The 14,967-nt window shown below is 43.3% G+C and overlaps 1 protein-coding gene across 1 annotated transcript in view; it reads left to right on the top strand.

Moving 5' to 3' along the window:
* Positions 1-14,967, top strand: part of KLHL6 (kelch like family member 6) — a 59,629-nt gene that overhangs the window by 18,971 nt on the left and 25,691 nt on the right. The window contains exon 2 of the mRNA XM_039242316.1: positions 2,715-2,880. Within this exon, the coding sequence (XP_039098247.1) occupies positions 2,715-2,880 (166 nt within the window). The remainder of the gene's footprint in view (positions 1-2,714; positions 2,881-14,967) is intronic.

The raw sequence follows: 14,967 nt of genomic DNA, 5'->3' as shown, positions 1-14,967 counted from the left end.
AGTACCGTTTGTGGGACAAGGTTTTGGCATTGTCACGAGCCTCCCAGCTCTGTTTGGGTGCAATTAATGCTTTACTCCCAAGGCATATGTCAGCAGCAAACTAAAGTGAGAACACACCTGTTAAAAGTGTTCTTTTGGGGGCACCTGGGTGGCTCAGTCAATTAAGAATCTGGCTGTTAGTTTCGGTTTAGGTCATGGGATCATGCCCCATGTTGGGCTCTGTGATGACGGCTTGGGATTCTTTCTCTCTCTCTTACTCTCTCTTTCTTTGCCCTTCCCCTGCAAGTACTCTCTTTCTCTCTCTCAAATAAATAAACTTTAAAAAATGTTCTTTTTGAGTGCTGCCTCTGTTCATAAGCCTACAGTGGCTTCTCCTTTCCCACTGAATAAAAAACCTAACTCCTTAGCCTGCCTCCAGTACCTTCCACAGTCAGGACCCAGGTTATCTGTTTGGACTGATCTCTCCCCACCCTCTCTCATCACCCCTGGGCTCCAGCCAAACCTGCTAGATCCTCTGCATGCCCCACACTCTTGCATCTACTTACCATGTGTATTACATGGATGTCCTATTCACAGTTGTCACATAGCAACCTTTTCTTTCTCCATGAGAAGCCATCCCTGGCCTCCACAGCACTTTATAAGTCTTTTTGACCCTTGTAGACTATTATTTGTGCAGACGTGTCCCTGCAAGATTCTGAAGAACTAGAGACTAGGGGAGAGACAGCCTGTATTAGTCAGCCTGTTGCCTTCAACAACAGAAACTTATTTTCTCACAATTTTAGAGGCTGGAAGTCCAAGATCAGAGTGCCAGTATGGTTGTATTCTGCTGAAGACTCTCCTGGCTTTATGGCAGAGGGTGTGGGGGGAGGGAGGGAGGGAAAGAGAGAGAGGAGGGGGGGCGAAGACAGAGTGAGAGAGAAAATTTTGATGTGTCTTCCTCTTCTTTTAAGGACACAAATCCTATTGGATTAGGACCCCACCCTTATGACTTCAGTTAACCTTAATTACCTCCTAAAAGTACTATCTAAATTGGTGGGTTAGGACTTCAATATATGAATTTTAGGGGAACTCAATTAAGTCCAGAGACTGCCTGATATTTAAATCCCTTCTGGATTTAGCCCAGTATCATACGCAGAAAGGGTACTCAGTAAATGCATGGGATATTGAAAGAAATTTAATTCCAGTACCTCCAAGTAGTTGTTTTTATAAGCTGCGCTCGTCCAGCCTGTGGGACTGCTGGGGTCCCATAGCCCATGGGAGGGCAAGAGGGAGTTAACAGGTTTTTGTGGAAATCAGACTCAAGGAATTGTTTCAGCTATGGCTATTAAGGATCAGCCTCATGAATGTACTGTCGCTGGTGGGAATATTGTGAGGCTGCTATTCATAAGAGAAATTCCATATAGTTTTTGTGCTGAGAACAATAGTAATTCTGAGCATTTGGATTTGTTAAATATATATATATATATAATTGTGTCACTGACCAGATGGTCTCTCTTTTGCATTGGCCAAATGGGAGGCCCACTTGTGGTGACATTTCAGTGGCACTTCTGGCCTCATTCATAGACTATTTTGATGTCTCCACTCGTATTTTTTTAATCTCCTTTCCCCTGCTTGTCATTTATGCAATCATTATATTTTAGATAACTTTTAGGTTTTCAAAACTCCAGCAATCTTTTCAGAAACACTGTAGGACTTCAGTTTATTTTAAAAATAAATAAAATTGCTCATACTTTTCCTGAGAGGAACTGATAATTCAAATATCGAAGTCCAGGTAGCATGATAAATTCATATATGAGCCTGGCAGGGGGGTAAAAAAAAAATCATCCCTGTATTTCTACTTATCTATTATTTATTGAGATAATCCTTACAGCAGAGTTTTAAATGACTGCTGAAATTCCCACTGCAGATGAGAAAGCTGAAGCTCCTGGAGATTAAGTAACATGTCCAAGTTCTGAGCTGGTGGATCCGGTTTTCAAATCTTGGTCCATCTCATGCCAAGATCAACATCTTTTCCATCTGTTCCCCTAATTTCAGGATAGACCCTAAATATCCAAAAGTCTAGTCCAGGGGAGGGAACAAGAAAGGCATACACCAGAGGTGAGACAGAGTAATGGCTTTGAGGAGTTCTGTCCTGCGGCAAAGCAATTCAAGACTCCCAGCTGCAGCTGGGAACCCACAGACAGGGGTTCAGCCTCTGGAGTGAGAGGTACTGTCAGGATCTCTTGTGTTACTGGAGGGCATTTGGGCCCTAGTTGGCCAGGCCTGGGTTTGGGGCCAGCCTTCAGGCCAGAGCAAAGCTTAAGTGAGAACTGAGAACCGAATCAGAAACCCTGTTTTGGGGTACTAGTACTTAGGAAGGTCTGGGCAGGGGAAGGGTACTACAATGCTCCCAGAAGACTCTCCAGCACTTTGAGCCATTATAGTAGTTCTTTGGGCCAATAAAGTAGTTTTAGATTCTACCGGCTTTGCCAGTAGGGCTCCTGTCCCTTCAGATCTGGGATTGCCTTAGGGACCACCTGAGACACAGCAGAACAGGACAGTTCAGTTCAGTAAGTATTGATTGAATATCTGATGTGTGCTGGGTGTTGGAGGAAGACAGAGCAATCTTCCCAGGTCCTGACCTTAGGGACCTCGCTGTTCTGTGGGGGCAGACAGCTGTGAACAGGGTCTTTTTAGGTCATGGTAGCACTCACATTCAGAAATCTCTCTTCCAGGGCCATGTTCTGCAATGATTTGAAGGAAAAGTATGAGAAGAGGATCATTATCAAAGGGGTTGATGCCGAGACCATGCACACTCTTCTGGACTACACATATACCAGCAAGGCACTGATCACCAAGCAGAATGTGCAACGAGTCCTGGAAGCTGCTAACCTCTTCCAGGTGTGTGAACAAATAGTCTCAGTACTTTTCTCCAGACAAGGGAAACCAGTGATTCCTCAGAGATATGCCTGGACTGGCTCCCAGGGCTGTACCTGGGACATACATACAACCACACCCATACCTACACTTAGCTGGGGCCCTACTTACTTGAAAGTCAGAAGATGCTCCTTTGGAAATTTCCTCAGAGGGGGTGAGATGTGGCATGGACTCCTTAATGCCATAAAGCCAGGGCAGCTTGGTGCCTAGAATCTATACATGGTTCTTGACTGCAGTGACTACAATTTGCGGAAGCCTAATTGGAGCCAGGAGTTTCTAATCCTTACTGGGAAGGAAGAGAAGGTAGTGACTTCTCCCTAATTTATAGGTAGGGAGAGTAAGGCACAGAGAAGGGGGTTATTTGAACCTGGGCCTTCTGAGTCCAGGAGCTACATGTTTGCCACTACACTATGCAGTCTCTGTGGGAACAAGTGTCTAGATTTGGGATGTGGGGCCTTGATTGGTTAGCACGTTGTGGTGGATATGAAAGAAGAGCACTTTTAATGAGGGGTATTGCAGAAGGTAAAAGAGAACCCTTGGGATTAATTTTGAGAGAGAGAGTGAGAGAGCGAGCTCGAGTGCACAAGTAGGGGAAGGGCAGAGAGAGATGGAGAGAGAGAGAATCCCAAGCAGGCGTCACAATGCCAATGCCAATGTGGGACTTGAACTAACTAACTGAGCCAAAATTAACCAAGCCACCCACGTGTCCCTAGGATTAAGTTTTATTATTTCATTTTGACTATGTTTCAATCTGATTACAATTATATTTAGCTTCATTGAATAATTACATCCATAGATTCTGTCAGTTGCGTCCACAGTTATCACTGGGGCCCCATCCCAAGTTACCATCTTTGCTTAGGTCTAAAAGTACACCTTAAACTTGGTTTTGCTGGGTGAAGACAGAGATTCTCTCACTGAGGATGCTGAGATTTATGACAAACAGAGTCCAGGGACAAGCCAGGTCATTCCCAGGGACTGGGACAAACATCGGATCTTGTGCATGGTTTGGGACTTTGGGAGGTGGTATCCTTTTGGATCCTCAGTAGGTCAGTAGTTGAAGGGAAACAGGTGGAGAACGAGGGGCCCAGAGTCAAGACCAGAGGCTTTGGGATCATTTTTGTGGAGACTGGCGCCAAGGCAGGATCTGTGGGGTCCAGCCAGGAGGGGAGTGTGGAAAGAGAGAGGAGAATCAACTATGAAACAGCACTGATGAGTTCCAAACATTTGCCAATTTTATTGTCTCAGTTTCCTCGGGGCATTTTTTTTTTTAATGTTTTAATTATTTCTAGGAGAGAGAGAGACAGCGTGAGCAAGGGAGGGTCAGAGAGAGAGGGAGTCACAGACTGAAACAGGCTCCAGGCTCTGAGCTGGCAGTCAGCACAGAGCCCGACGGGGGCTCCAACCCACGAACCGCGAGATCATGACCTAAGCGAAAGCCTGATGCTTAACCGACTAAGCCACCCAGGCGCCCCTCCTCGGGGCATTTTAAAGATACAGAGCAAGTTATTCCATTAGGACTGGTCATGCCTTCTGGTGATGTGTCCAGGTTAGTTACTACCCCCACAGACAGCCTCCCCCTTTCTCTGTCCTTACCTGCTTACACCTTCAGCCTTATTAACTGGCAGGAAAATACTCCTCATTATGTGGGGTGAGGGACTCAGCAGCCTCATGGTCAGCAGCTCCAGCTCACTTCCCCCTACCCCCAAACTGCTCCAACAATCGACCTCAGTGAAATCCGTCCCAGGTTCGGATAGGGCCTCTATCTAGTTCGGCTTTTGCCTGGGGGCTGTAACGGAGCTGCGTGTATTCTACAGTGTGTGTCTGGGTGTGGGTATATGTGCAAATCTTTACTTAGCCTTCTTATTTTCAGTATGATGTACTCACATGTCTTCCTCAGTTTCTGGTGTCCCTGAGTCCAGAACCTCTCTGGTCGAGTTTCTCCAGAGATAAATCTTTTCTAGCAGGAACAACCACAACAACAGAAATCTATCTTTTATTATATTACAAGAGGCGGGGAGGAGTCCCAGAAGACTTAAATTCTTCTTAAACCCACTCTTGTTATCAGGCCCACCTGCCCTGGCCTTGCTGTTTCCCTGGGACTTTACTATTTCTGCTTTCTGGGGTTCTGAGGGACAAACTCCTTTGTAGGCACTTGGTCTGACCTCTCTTCTCTCAACAAAGTCACTTGCCAGTCTTCACATTTTGTGGTTTGGGGTTACTGATATCTCTTGGTTTCAGTGAGGATGGAGTTTGTGTTTCTGTTTCTTGTTCTCCTTTTCAGTTTTGGGTGATTTTTATAAAAACTCTTTAGATAGTAAAGACTGTTACTTTTTTTTTTTTTTTAAATGTTTTATTTATTTCTAGGAGAGAGAGAGAGACAGCGTGAGCAGGGGAGGGTCAGAGAGAGAGGGAGTCACAGACTGAAACAGGCTCCAGGCTCTGAGCTGGCAGTCAGCACCGAGCCCGACGCGGGGCTCGAACCCACGAACCGCGAGATCATGACCCAAGCGAAAGTCAGACGCTTAACCGACTAAGCCACCCAGGCGCCCCAAGACTGTTACCTTTTGTAATGTTGCAGATATTCTCCGTTGGTCATTTGACTCATAATTTTTAGTAATGGCTTTTTTTATTGTATAAGAGTTTAAAATTAGTGTTTAGTCAGATCTATTGATCATGTCCTTGATATTTTTTTGCCTTTGTTATATGTTTTTAGAAAGACCTTCCCCATTGCTTAATTGTATGCTTATTCACTTATAGTTTCTGTTAGTCTTGTTATGTCCACAGCTTTGATACTTAAATCTTTAATGTATCTGGAAATTATTCTGTCATAAAATTTCTCCGTGTCTTTGTCGTCATCGTCCTTCTCCTCTGCCTCCTTTCCCTACTCTTCCTCCTTCTCGTTTTCTCTCAAGTGGGGAGCTTCAATAGAGATTGTAGTTTTAATGAGAGGTGAAAGGAAGAGGAAGACAGACAGGGTAAAGATAGAGCACATTCTGTTTATTATTAATTCCCCTGTTCTGGTAATCCCTCACCTCAAAAATTTCCAAATCTCACTCACTTTCTAGGCAAAAACTAGCAGGTTCTCTCCGAGGCTATTTTTCTCATTTTCCTAATGAGTTTAATTCTTAAGAAGACAAGAGAAGTGTGCTCTGGGCATCTGGTTAGAAAGTCTAACCCACTTTTTGATTTCTGTTGCTTCTGGAGACTTGCTTTGAAGTCTCAGATAAAGAACACTGGGAATATCTTTATTCTTTAAAAAATTTTTTTTAATGTTTTATTTATTTCTGAGAGAGAGACAGCATGAGCAGGGGAGGGTCAGAGAGAGAGGGAGACACGGAATCTGAAGCAGGCTCCACGCTTGGAGCTGTCAGCACAGAGCCCTATGCAGGGCTCATACCCACAAACCGTGAGATCATGACCTGAACTAAAGTCAGACACTCAACCGACTGAGTCACCCAGGCACCCCATGGAATATCTTTATTATTGGAAGAATCACAAAGGACAGAAATTTGTAAGTTGTTTAAATCACTTTGTAGTCTTAAAAATACATATTCTTTTGAATGGATAAAACATACCCTTGTTCCAAATTCAGAAAAACAGAAGGGGAGACAGTGAAACATTTTGCCATCTTCACTTTTAGTAGTATCTAAAAGTGCTGTCTTTCATATTCTTTTTTTTAATTTAATTTTATTTATTTTGAGAGAGAGAGAGAGCAAGAGTGTGTGGGGGCACTTGGGGGAGGGACAGAAAGGGAATCCCAAGCAGGTCTAGTGCTGTTAGTGCAGAGCATGACCCGGGGCTCGATCCCACAAACCATGAGATCATGACCTGAGTCGAAATCAAGAGTTGGATGCTCAACTGACTGAGCCACCCAGGTGCCCCTGTCCTTCATATTCTGTGCATACTCCAGTCTATATGTGCATATATCACTCCCACTCATTGCCTCCATTTTTTAAACACAAATGTTGGTATACTATATGGTCTTTTTGTTCATCTCGCTTTTTTTTTTTGGCTTCACAATGTATTTTGGAGATTGTTATAGATCAGTATGTAGAGAGCCTTTTTGATGGCTGCATAATATTGCTGGATCTCTTCAGAAATGAAACATGTTGGGTTATCTATAATAGTCTGTTATAAGGCAGAATGGTAGATTAGAAAGAAAGTGGGTATTGGACCCTGGCAGAACCTGGGTTTAAATCCCAGCTCAGTCATTTATTTGCTACATGGATGTGGACAAGTTACTTAGATTGTCTGAGTCTTGCGTTTCTTATTTGTGAAATTAGAATGATAACAATACCTACCTTTCAGGGAGAGTTATTATGAGAATTAAGTGATTGCTATTTGTAACATACCTGACACATAATAGATGCTGAGTAGAATTTTCTTCCTATCATTTGTGCATTAACTTGATTTACTTTGGATAATTTGTGCCTTGAATAAACTGGGTTGATATTGAGCTGTGAGAACATTTTCCTATGTTTCCTATCCCCCAAGTTTTGCTTTTTACTGGATTAGGATTAATAAGAGACCATTATTTAAAGTTTTGTTTTATCATGTTCCTGTAACATTTGGTTAGTAGAATGAATTGGACTGGTGATATATTTAATTGACTCAGATAGAGGAAAGTGTGCCAGAGTTGGCATTTTATCTTGTTATTTTAGAACATGCACAGAAGCTGATACCACTTTTGTTGGACAGAAATCAATAGGAACCAGATGAGCTTGGTGTTTTCTTCCCCACCTGGTAGTAAAGGGTTTTAGCTGTTACACCGTCGCTGTGCCTTAGCTACTACTTTCTACTTCTCTTTTCAGGTCTTTTCTTGTTATCTGTTGATTGCTTCTATGCCAGAATTTCCTAGTCCAGAGAGAGATCATTTGATGGACCAAGCCAGTCACCACTAATGCTATTTGAAACGAGCTTTTCATGCGAAGGAACTTCATGAGTTGCTGGCCTCATGAAGACTGATGACCCTGGGGTCGGCCACCATTACCATTGTCATTGGTCCTGTCAGCTGTGGCACAGGGTGGGACAATTTCTTTTAGGAGGAAAATTAGGGTGTGGCAGGTACTAAACGAACTGCCACCAGAGGAACTTTGCAGTAACTTAGCTATGATTTATTGGCTAATTATGGGGGGAAATATATTTTCTCCAAGTAGTTTCTAAAATGGTAAGATAAGAGAAGCGCCTACAAGGAAAGGCCCAAGCGACCCTTCCCATGTGAGGCAGGGTTTTTGAGATGAATGTCATCCAGTGGGGGCTGCAGGGAACTTGCCTTAGCTGGAACTTCAGGCTTCCAGCAAGGCAGTCAGAAACTACGGACACTGTAGGTGTGGGACAATGGCTGTAAGAACGTGGCAAGATTTTTCAGTTGTGGAGAACTGCCACATTTGCTTGGAGCACTGTGTCATACTTGTTATTTTCATTTTTATTATTAAAAACTCATGAAAGAATAAGTGTTTGTGAACTTATCTGCAGGGCAGCAAGAGATGTGAGGCCAGGGAGACCATGCTCACTGTTCATTTAGTCTTGGGACAGAAGATGGCTAAGATAACAGAACAGCTGGTTAAAAGAAGGAGCTTAGAAGAGAAAGGGAAATCAGGCTGAGACCTGAGGGGTGACATGAGGAAAGAAAGAGGGATGCCAGAGTGGGAGTCTGGTCATCTGGCCTGGGCCTGAGAAGACCCACAACACCTCTGGGGCTGAGATCTGTATGGATGACATAGCCATGTGGTCAATGGCTGACGCTGATGGCTGGGGTTGGCTTCTTTGCTTACTTAATATCTAGATCATAGTATATAAATATTTGTCAAATCAGTGAAGGCATGTATTGCTCTTGTCCATTACTAGCTGAATATGAGGACTGCCTCAGAAACTACTCAAAACCCCATCAAAAATTGCCTGACCTCCTTTAAGAGGACACTAAGAAGCCCACTCCTGGCTTTTAGAAGTGTGCGGGTGGAAGAAGTATTCCACAGGTTAATACTAATAATTGCTTCATTTTTAAGCACCCACTGAGTGCCAGGCACCTAGCAAAAGCAGGTCTCACTCATTACTGTAAGTTACAGATGAACTTCTGTTGTCATTGATAGGGACCCACAGATTGTATCTACCCAACATCAGAATAAACAGTGGATCCAAGCAAGAAAACCAGCCCAGCTATTTCTTTGCTACTATGTAGAGAAAATCAGTCTGTTGACTGATGCACCCTCCCCCACACATTCGCTTTGTCAACCAACGTTCCTGTGTGGCTATTGTAGGTGATAAGGAACTGAGGTTACTCTCCTGGGTCCACAGGACAGTAATAGTTGTACTTTCCAGAGCATTCACAATGTGGCAACTGTTTTGCTTCTACGGTTTCATTTAAAATGAGGTTTGATTACTCCCAGTTTTCAGTGACGTAAAGTAAAAGTTCAAGGTTTCATGGCTAATGAGAGAGGAGCCTGGATTTCACTCCTGTCTGCTTATGCTAGCCTGTTCTCCACTACATACTGCGTGCGTCTGAGGCTACAAATTCATGTGTACAAAGGTAAAAGCATGATTTAACTTATTATTTTTCCAACACTGAACTTAATCTGTTTCCTGAGCTTCCCATTCTACCAGTGATAGAAATTGTAGTCAACCTAATGACATCTCATTTCAGGCAAGCTTCATCAATTTAGCATCTGGGTTGCTTAAATAGTTCCAAGGGCGTGTTTACAGCATACCAGGACATTATAGAAAGAGGCATCTGGCCCAGGCTTACCATGGTTATTTGCATCATTGGTCTATGCTGGCACCTGCTGGAACAGCTGTGTTCCCATTGGTCTCTCTCTGATCATCCACCCTTCTGCCCTGACATCAGCTGGAAGTCTTCAGGCCATCTGGTCCTGGCCCTCAGTCTTTGTGGGTCACTGTGCATTCTCTTTGTCCCATTTGCAAGGCCTTCTCAGGTCTGCCAGTCCTCTCGGTGATTTCTGTGTCCCTCTCAGGAGCACACAAGAAACTTCCATTTGCTCACCTGTGCCACTCTGGAGCTATCGGGAACTTGGAGCAACTGCCATAGGTCCCTTTTGTGTAGAAACAACACATTCCTGCTTCTCCTCTGCTTCTGCTGTACTGGATTGCCACTTTTCTGATTTCCTTTAGGAAGTTGAGGCACACATCCTTTTGCTCTCAGATCCACAATCTCTAAGGAGCTTTTTGTTTCTCCCTTATTCTAGAGTTTGGCCTCGGTTGGGAGGCAGGGCATCACCTTAAGGGCCCTTGGGAGGCAGGGCATCATCTCAAAGACCTACACTTACTTCTCTCTTTATTGCTAGACTCTTTCTCCTCTTTCTTCCTGGCTCGGGGATCAGTGTTGGAAAAGCTGGCTCCTACATTATCATCCAGTCTCCTACATCTGCTGCTTTGACATAACTTTATGCCTAGACTCTTTGGTATTCCGGCTTTTTCAGTTCAAAGGGCCCAGTTATTACCACTAATTGGTGTTTCAAAACTATTTTTCTACTATAAATTCTGAAAGTGTGTTTGGGAACTCAAAATCATCTTCTTTTGTCTATCCTATCACTCTTTCCCTGGGTATGGAAGCCTGGAACGCCCTAGTTGTTGCCTATGGTTGTGAAATACTGGAAGTGGGATATGGGGTTTTCGTTGTAATGAAAATCCATGTTGCTACCAGATTCTGACTTTTACTTCTACTTAATTTCTCCGAATTACTAACCACTTACTACGCTCACGGTACTTTGTAAGAAACTATCAGGGGGGAAATAAAGAGAAAAATTGTAAATATAGACCACATTTATTTCGCAATTTATTGTACTCTTTCCCTTGCACAATCCAATTTGATGTTGACAATACTTCTGTGAGTGGGCTGGCCAGGTAATTCCTTCACAATGAGACCGCAAAGTGGGCTTTATTAGTCTCAACACTTTCCAGGCAAGGAACCTGTAGCTCAGGGAGAGTTCAGCTCATCAAAAAGTTGAAGCCATAATCAGAGACCTAAACCCAAAAATTCTGACCCCTATACCTGCCTTCTGCCACTACCCCAAAAGTCTCAAAAGCAAGGATTCCCACTGAGCTTTCAAACCACAGGGCAATCTAGCCAGACCCTAGGGCAGAGTTTAGGGTTGAAGAATGTTCTGGCTCTGAAGGAGGTGGCATTGACTAGGACTTCATACAATGGGTAGGGTTTCACCATGTGGCACCTGGGTTGGGGGATAAGTATCTAGGCAAAAGCAAAGACGTAAGTTCCACCTTCCCTACCTGATACCTTACCTATTGTAGCTGTCTGCTCATGGACCTGCTTCTCAGGACTTGGCTTTGCTTAGATGCCCTACTGTTTCTGTGTCCTAAACACACACACACACACACACCCCATATCCTGAGCATCAAAAATATCCCAGACATAGTCATTCTGTTTAATCCTCATAGTGGCATCCCTTCCTGGCCTTCATTCTGGCCCTGGGCTGAGTCGCTAAGCTCCAGCACTTGCCCCTTGACTCTTACTATGTCCCACGTGACTCCCTCATTGTGTGCTGCTGGCGTGTTGGGGGCCCCACTAGCTCCTCTGGAAGTTCAGGGGCTGTATGTTGCCTTCATCTTGACCAAACTTCCCACACCCTTTCCTTTCCCTCTGATCCCACTTCTGAGGTCAGTGTACCTCTATAGTTGCCTCAGTACCCCCAGAACTGCCCCACCTTAGTGAGTGTGCCTTTTGCAGGTCTCTGCTCCCTTTCCTGCCCACCCCATTTAGCTTCCAGGAACCAGCAGACCCCTCAGCTAAGTCTAGAGCAAAAACTGAAAGTTTGGAGCAGAGGACATCCTGGGAGTAGGTGGAGCGTATTCCCATTGGTCTGAGAGAGGGAAAGGGGCAGGGATGGAAGATTAGGATCAGTAGTAATTTACAGATTTTAAGTATGAAGACCCTTATTTCATATTAATACCCCATAAAACAACTTTATTTTTTATAACTATTATCTAAGAAGAAAAATGGTGACAAAAAAAATTTACTATAAATTTACAAACGGGCTCCTGGGTAGCTCAGTTGGTTAAGCATCTGACTTTGGTTCAGGTCATGATCTCACAGTTTGTGGGTTTGAACCCCATGTCAGGGCTCTGCACTGAAAGCCCAGAGCTTTAAATTCTGTGTCTTCCTCTCTCTCTGTGCCCCTCCCTGCTTGTGCTCTCTCTCTCTCAAAAATAAATGAATAGGGGTGCCTGGGTGATTCAATTGGTTAGGTGTCTGACTTCAGCTCAGGTCATGATCTCACTGGTCAAGAGTTCAAGCCCTGTGTTGGGCTCTGCACTGACAGCTCAGAGCCTGGAGCTTGCTTTGGATTCTGTGTTTCCATCTCTCTGCCCCTTCCCTGCTCATGCTCTCTTTCTCTCTCTCTCTCTCTCTCCCCAAAATAAATAAACATTAAAAAGATTTTTAAAAAATAAATAAAAAAAATTTTAAATGTTTATTTTAGAGTGAGAGAGAGACAGAATGTGAGTAGGGTAGGAGCAGAGAGAGAGGGAAACACAGAATCTGAAGCAGGCTCCAGGCTCTGAGCTGTCAGCACAGAACCCAACACAGGGCTTGAACCCATGAACTGTGAGAGCATGACCTGAGCCAAAGTTGGATGTTTAACTGACTGAGCCACCCAAGAGCCCCTAAAAAATTAAACTTAAAAAAATGAATTCACACTTTCAAATAAATTTGAATTTTTAAAATCTCATCAATAAATTATATACTCTTCACATACACTGATTTGTTGGGGCTTGAAGGTAAGAATACCAATGTCTTTATATACCCTCTGCAATAACTGTAAGGTCACTTAGGGACTGTGGTCAGTGGAATTGCTAATTTGGGCCAACATAGGGCTTCAGTTTTTCTGGAGTGGATTTGAAGGCACCTCTAGGGAGATGTGGAATTACACTGGTTAATTCTGTTAAGATTCCAGATTCTGGAGACCATGAAGGAAAACAGAGGAGGGACAGTGGAGAGGAGGAGTAGGGGGTACATTCTCATGGAGACAGACACTTCTCATGGGAACTTCAGCCATGTCTCAAGTGGTTTCTTTGATTGTATTTTTAGTTCTTGTTTGAGGTCAGGTGCCTGACTGTAACCTTTTCTCACATGTCCCCTCAAACAGGAAGTTGGTTGTCTGTTGCTATTATCTGTGATCACTCAGCTTTAATAAACAAGTTCATGTGTCATTTGGAGAGGCTGAGAAAGAAAATTTGTCCTAAAGTCCTAAATAATCTTGAATATGAAGAAACAAAAAACATATATATATATATTTTTTTTCTTAAATAGTTTATTGTCAAGTTGGTTTCCATATAACACCCAGTGCTCATCCCCACAAGTGCCCTCCTCCATGCCTATCACCCTCCTTCCCCTCTCTCCCAGCCCCATCAGCCTCAGTTTGTTCTCAGCATTCAAGAGTCTCTCATGGTTTGCCTCTCCCCCTCTCCCCCACTATTTCCCCTCTTCTTCTCCCTCATGGTCCTCTGTTAAGTTCCTCCTAATCCACCTATATGTGCACACATATGGTAGCTGTCCTTCTTTGCCTGATTTATTTTGCTCAGCATAACACCCTCAAGTTCCATCCAAGTTGCTACACATGGCCAGGTTTCATTCTTTCTCATTGCCATGTAGTATTCCATCGTATAGATGAACTACATCTTCTTGATCCATTTGTCAGTTGATGGACACTTAGGCTCTTTCCAAAAAAACATATATATTTTAAATAAAACAATTTCTTGTTCCCATGACTGCCCCGCCCACCAGCAGTTTCTCAGTCATTGGTTAGTATGCAGCTCTTTACCCCTCATACTCAAAAATATTTATTGAAGCATATTTTGGGGGGAAGGTAGACAATCTGGAGATCCCCACTACCCTTGTCCTCATAAGGCCTCTTCAGACTCTCCTTGAATTTTATTAGCTCAACCATGCGACAGTGACAAAGGCTGTGTGATGCCCAATGAGAAGAGTGAGCTAGCCATGACCTTGAGAGTCATCTGTACCACCTACTGGCTGTGTGACCTTAGTCAACACATTTAATTCTTTGAATTCTCTATTTCTTCCCCTGTGCAAATGGTCTGTACTAATACCTACCTTATTATTACTTGTTAAATAAAGTATATTTATTAAAAAATAAAATTTGTTCATTAAATTAAAAAATGGATGGGAAAGTGTCTAGCACAGATCTTGGTACATACGAGGTATCTGAAAACTATTTTCCTCGTCTCTCTTTCCTCATCTTCTTTTGGCAGAGTTTGTGCTAGGGGCTATTAGAAATAAAAACACAAGTATGATCCAGAACCTGCCCTTGGGATGCCTGACCATAGTACAAGGGAGAAGTGTAATTGGTGCTCCACAGAGGGTCAAGTGAGTCGCTCAGTGGAGCATAGAGAAGGCAAGAACTGATTCCATGTTGGGCAATTGGAGAAGCCATGAAGTAGGAAGTGGTTTTTGAGAAAGAGCTTCATGAATCGGTAGGATCTCTCCATTTCTTTTTCCTTCCCTTCTCTTTCATTGTCCTTTCTTCTTAAGCACATATTGACCCAAAATTAAAAATGTCTAGAGGCAGGGAAGGCTTAAAACACAGTCCAGTTAAGATTCTCTGGTCTTCATAAAATACCTGGGAATAAACCTAACCAAGGACACAAGAGATCTGTATGATGAAAACTATAGAAAACTTATGAAGGAAATTGAAGAAGACACAAAGAAATGGAAAAACATTCCATGCTCATGGATAGGAAGAATAAATATAGTTAAGACGTCATTACTGCCTAAAGCACTCTACACATTCAATGCAATTCCAATCAAAATTGCACCAGCATACTTCTCAAAACTAGAACAAACTATCCAAAAATTTGTATGGAACCACAAAAGACCCCGAATAGCCAAAGTAATCCTGAAAAATAAAACCAAAACGGGAGGGATCACCATCCCAGACTTCAGCCTCTACTACAAAGCTGTCATCCTCAAGACAGTATGGTATTGGCACAAAAACAGACCCATAGACCAATGGAACAGAATTGAGAACTCAGAAGTGGACCCAAAAGTATACAGCCAACTGATCT

This window comes from Hyaena hyaena, unplaced genomic scaffold, assembly GCF_003009895.1.
Source record: "Hyaena hyaena isolate Hyena2069 unplaced genomic scaffold, ASM300989v1 scaffold_213, whole genome shotgun sequence".
In the NCBI taxonomy this organism is placed as follows: domain Eukaryota; kingdom Metazoa; phylum Chordata; class Mammalia; order Carnivora; family Hyaenidae; genus Hyaena; species Hyaena hyaena.
This window is presented reverse-complemented; position numbering and strand designations above follow the sequence as displayed.